At 34.5% G+C, this 5,492-nt stretch overlaps 1 protein-coding gene across 1 annotated transcript; it reads right to left on the minus strand.

The window, feature by feature from the left end:
• Positions 1-486: 486 nt before the first annotated feature.
• On the minus strand, positions 487-2,071 carry LOC132062648 (expansin-B15-like). The gene is made up of 4 exons (XM_059455180.1): positions 1,825-2,071; positions 1,545-1,657; positions 1,270-1,463; positions 487-1,087 (listed from the first exon to the last, which is right to left on the minus strand). The coding sequence occupies exons 1-4, from the start codon at positions 2,012-2,014 to the stop codon at positions 757-759; spliced, it is 828 nt and encodes a 275-aa protein (XP_059311163.1). The 5' UTR covers positions 2,015-2,071; the 3' UTR covers positions 487-756.
• Between the last annotated feature and the right edge of the window lie 3,421 nt (positions 2,072-5,492).

The following is a 5,492-nucleotide window of genomic DNA, read 5'->3' on the forward strand; positions in this document are numbered from 1 at the left end:
TAACTTTAAAGTTTTACTTGGGCAGTTGGACGATGCCACGTTAAACCCATTCCATTGTGTTACTGGGTTCTTAAGACATATTGGTAAAAAATGGAGGTTAGCCCGTTAAAGTTTAGCCGCGGTTTGAAATATTTAAGAAATAGTTACTTTTTAATGGAAAAATAAAATTTGAAAAAGTTTCTTAGTTAAACTATGGAATAGTTTTAAAAATTTACTAGAGTTTGAACATTTATCAATTCAAACTCTAATAATTTATTACTATTAAGTTCGAGAACCTAGAGTTTTGAACTGCACATTTCAACAACAGAATTTTTTTATGGAGTTTGAACCTAGAGTTTTGATTTACGCTTTCTGAATTATGTAAAAGAATAACTTCCATTCATACTTGTCTAGTTTCCCCATCTTGTGAAAACATTTTCAGATTTAAGGAAACCAAATATAAGAAGATTAATACAATAGTAGTAACTTTTTTCAGACACCATTCCAAACACATAAAATTATCATTATATAACTTAAACATTGTAGTAACATTGTCCTGAATTAATAATATCCAGTACTAGTACTCATAAGGTACTAATTTAGGAACAGGGCGTAAAACCATAACAAGGGGCGTGGTATCAATATTAAAAATACACAACAACCCCGTTTTTCTTGTGTCTTCTACTTTATTCTACTAGCCATCCTAATTACTTCTTGACCACAACATAAAGTCTACCAAATTGACTTGCTGTGCAGCAATTGTTAAATATTAAGCTGCTAGACTTTAAAATTGACAACTGATCGATAAGTTTTTCCGGGCTGCCAACCAGATGGAATAACGCCGTTAGCCACCACAGTCTGGCCAGATTCTCCTGTAAGTTTGAGAGAAAATGGTGCCACTAAGGAGGAGCCGGTATCGAGCTTCCAAACTGCACCCCATGACTGTTGCATGGGTTGCCATGTATCTGAATCCAATGCCTGCTTCAGGTCAACTCTGTTTAGGTCTCCGTCCCCGTCTTCGTACTCTATTAGAGCCGCAAAATAGTTGGAATTTGAACCTGAGTCTACGTGAAATGTCAATTTAACTCCTGGATAGTTGCACTTCACTCTGTTACACATACAATTTAAAAAGATCAACTTTTCATAATTTCGAGGTATCCCATGATAAATGATAAAGAATTAGTGTCACTCGATCATTATCACAATGTCTGTAAGCTTTTCTGATGTGTACATTATTTTTGGAAGTTTATATATGATTGCATGGGAAGGTTAGTTTGTATATATGTTTACCTTTTGTATTGAATCTGGAGAACTCCAGCATTACGCAATTGATCAGCTTGTCCAGAAACAGCCATAGCTCCAAAAGAAGTGCCACTCAAATCAAAATGAGCTGATTCTGATAGACAAGGTCCGCCTGGACACTCATCTGTTATTACCACCGTCACTGGCTTTCCTGAGCATGCTTTATTTCCCGTGCACTTTACCTGCATATCACATATTAAATTATATAGAAAATATGTGTATATAACTTAAATCCTAGGAATTAATAAATTAGATTTTCACACCTGAAAACAAGCTCCACAGCCCTTGCCTGATTTGTATAGAGAAGGGCCAGCAGCAGCTATTAGGGAGGAGAATGGTGGCTGATCTACGGCATTTGTGTACCCACAAGCTCCACCTTTAATTTGTACAAAAAGAAAATTTTATCATTAAAATCAATAATATAAAATGATGTGTACCATTTAATTAATGCACCAATATTTTCTTTTATTTTTCGTACTTACTAAGACATATTTATAGGCTAACAAGAAAGATTTAGCGTGCCTAAATAGCTAGTGTGCTTACCATCACTTCCAGCACCATCAGGGCTTCCATACCAAGTAGCTCCGGCAGGTGACCAGTCGGAATCTGACTGAACTTCTGATACATTGAGACGTTTAGGGTTGAAGCAAGAACAAGAAATGGTCAGAAGAGAGAAAAGGGTAAAATATGTGAACACAGTAAAAGGGCTCAGAGCCATAAGTGTACTACTCATTATCAAGAATTGAAAACAAAGTCTTCTCAATCAAACTAAATTGTATTAGCTTTACTGGTCGTGTTGGAATGAGTTGAATGTGCTAAAGGCCTCTATTTATAGATAAACGTAGAAAGTATGTGTTCATTTACAGTCTATTTTATTATAATTATTTTTTGTATCTTAATTAGGGTATATATATTTAACAGTGATTCCCACCATTGACCATTGTAAGTAAAAGGCCATGTGGCAGTTTCTTTTTAATATCTTCCTAAATTAGCTCTCAACAGAATATTAAAGCAGATTCTGTTGCATTCGCCTGAAAAGGGTCAAATTAGTATTCGGTGCGAATTTATGGAAATTAGAGAATTTTTAATGTATATATTGTAATTTCTCTAGTAAGGATGCGTGATCCCTTAAAGACTGGAGTCTTTCAACTTTGTAACTAACTAGATCACATCAGGATTTCAGAATCTCCTTGCAAAATAATCGCTCCTTTTAATGTGTGACATAGTCACATAGAGATAGAGATATGCTGAAACTGGAACGGTACGGTATGTTGTAACAACAACAACATACCCAGTGTAATTTCATAAGTGGACGCAGATTTTATTTCTACCTTTGTGGAGTGGAGAGGTTGTTTCTGATAGACCCTCGGCTCAAAAGAGATGTAGTCAATGCAGAATTACAAGGAACAGTACGGTAGTGTTGTATGGAAGAAAAAAAATACACTAAATCCATCAAGTTAGTAACACGTGTAAGTTATTTGTATAAACTTTTATCACCTTTTTTTAAAAAAAAAAAATTATCACTTAACTACAGTTAGTTAAGTACTCCGTAATTATCTAAGTACAACCAAGTTTTCTTGGGAAGAACTTTCATATTGTGTTATATGTTGTTTATAACATTATCTTGCTATAGCAACCAAAATAAATTTGGACAAACGACGCCTCTGACTACTGTAATTTCGAAATATCAGAATAAGCACTTTATTAAGATTAATAACTACTCCTATGTAATATGGTTCATTATCCAGAAAAAGCAATTTTCAAATTATAAAACAACTCATTTATGAGTTTTCACCTTCCTTTTATATTGTTTTTTCACAATTAAATTCCCCTAACATATTCATTTTGTAAACATGAGTATAAAACAATTCATTTGTGAAGGGATAAAATAGGAATATTAGTATAATTTTGATTACGTAATTGATCTTTGACAAACACCACCTTTAGACCACTCTTTAGAGAGTATGTATGCTATCTTGTTGGATCAGAAAGGAAAAAAAATTCAGTACATACGACACCCTTTGGGTTTGATGGAAATTGATCTTAATTATAGTATTAGATAAAGGATTGACATATGTAATTGTATATGTATATTGTAACTTTCCCATCAAATGAAATTGGTTTCTGATTCTGCCTGAGAAATAGTCCTTTTGTTTCCGACTTTCCGCTCTTGTCCAATCGAGGAAGAAAAATAGACAAGCTGCCTTGTTTTTGTTATAGAAAATTCAATAGCATTTTGGCCTTTTCAATTGATCCATATGTATGAGTCATACTCACACTCTTCAGATTCTTTGTACAAACCAATTATGCTGCTGCTTGCCTAAGCATATAATTGACATCACTAGTGTGTTTGGCAGAAATCAACTAATGCAATCATATTATGTTATGTCTAATTTGCTCCTTCACAAATAGCCGTTCTTTTATGCACTACTAAAAAAACTGGAATTTCCGACCTCAAAAAACCGACCTCATTTGAGGTCGGAAAAAAACCGACCTCATGAGGTCGGTAAAATCGTAATATTTATTTTTCAATTTTTTTAAAAATAAACCGACCTCATGAGGTCGGTAATATTGTACCAAAATTTCAAAAAATAAAGTACCGTCCTCTCTAGGTCAGAAATTCATTTGATGCAAAATATTATAATTTTATTTTTAATTAAAAAGAATACCGACCTCACGAGGTCGGTTTATTAAAAATAAATTAAAATTATTTTTAATAAACCGACCTCGTGAGGTCGGTATTCTTTTAAATTAAAAATAAAATTAAAAAATAATATACATACCGACCTCATGAGGTCGGTATAATTTGTCAAAAAACATAAAATAGAGACCCTTTTAATTTATGATCTTTCCCCTTTCTCTCTCTTTTCCTCTCACCTTCTCTCTCCCCCTCTCTCTCTAACCCTAATAACAAGTACACAAGTCGGTCACCGGTGGCCAAAGTGACGCTCGCCGCCGTCGGCCATTCGTCGCCGTCCCGTGCCTTTTTCCCTTTCTCTCTCTTTTTGATCCGACGTTTTCTCTCCCCCTCTCTCTAACCCTAATAACGCCGCCTCGCTAGTCACCGTCGCCACCTTCCGGTCACCGTCGCCGCCGTATTGCAGTTGCAAATGCCGCCGGCCTATCTGTCAATTTGAGGTATGCTTTCTTTGTTTTCTTAGATTAAATTGTGCTAGTATGCTACTACCAAAAACACGGCCTTTAGCCACGGTTTTAACTAACAAAAAATATAACCTTACCTACGATGTAACAACCGTGGCTACAATTTCGTGGGAAAATGAGGCGGGTAATACAATTTCACTCCCTCCCTTTTTTTTTTTCTTTCCCCCCATTTATTTTCCTATTTTGGTTTTTAGTTTTCCTCTCTCCACAAAATCTGTCCAAAAGTTCACTCCTTCACCCCAATTCCAAAAATCCACTACTTCACCCCAATTCCAAAAATTTGACTGCTTCGAATAGTAGCAAAAAATGGTAGAATCACTTCTTTCAGGTAACAAAATTCTGCTACTCAAGGTTTTTAAGTCAATTTTTTTGTTCAATCTTCAATGGTTCCTTTTTAGGGTTTACGTTTGTGCAAAATCTTGGAAGTATTTAGGGAAAGGAACAATTTTGGAACAAAAAATTCCCTGTGCATGAAGAAATTTGATGTTTTATTATCTTATTGTTCATAAGAGTCATGAATGAAGAAATTTTGTGTTAAATGGGTTATCTGAAATTTTGTGTTAAATAGGTCAGTGATTTCTCCTTTTCTTTTCGGTCCTGAAAATTTGAAATGTGTTCAGTTCAATTCTTATAGCTTTGAAGATTAAAAATTTGAACTTGTATGAGCTTTAGGCTAAAGTTCCTTTTTTTCAATCCTTAAGTTGGGGAAGGCTTCATCCTAGAATGCATCTAAATGTAAGTGAAATTCCTAATCCTTCTTGCAAATGTTTTTAGCATCAAAACAACTAGATAGCTATTGATTTCTTAGCCCATCAAGGTACCATATGATTTCTATTTTGCACTTCTTTATTTGTCTCTTATTTTGGCTTAAAATTATAGGTGAGGATTATTGGCAAGAGAGGATTTGTACTCTGTTAACTTGTCTGATCCATTGATTCAGTTTTTCTTTGGTAACAAGAGTAGGAAGAAAATTGAACGAGATCTAAGCTATGTCTGATTGGATGAGAATAGCTGTAGCTTGCGCATTTTTAAGAATCTCTTCTTTATCT

This window comes from Lycium ferocissimum, chromosome 7, assembly GCF_029784015.1.
Source record: "Lycium ferocissimum isolate CSIRO_LF1 chromosome 7, AGI_CSIRO_Lferr_CH_V1, whole genome shotgun sequence".
Lineage (NCBI taxonomy): Eukaryota > Viridiplantae > Streptophyta > Magnoliopsida > Solanales > Solanaceae > Lycium > Lycium ferocissimum.

Bases quoted from the DNA above. Each gene is read 5' to 3' on its own strand.
- LOC132062648 (XM_059455180.1), bottom strand. From the start codon at position 2,014: ATGAGTAGTACACTTATGGCTCTGAGCCCTTTTACTGTGTTCACATAT. The intron at 1,658-1,824 runs GTAAGCACACTA...TACAAATTAAAG, and splicing joins TGATGGTGCTGGAAGTGATG to GTGGAGCTTGTGGGTACACA. The intron at 1,464-1,544 runs GTGTGAAAATCT...TGTGATATGCAG, and splicing joins GCTGTGGAGCTTGTTTTCAG to GTAAAGTGCACGGGAAATAA.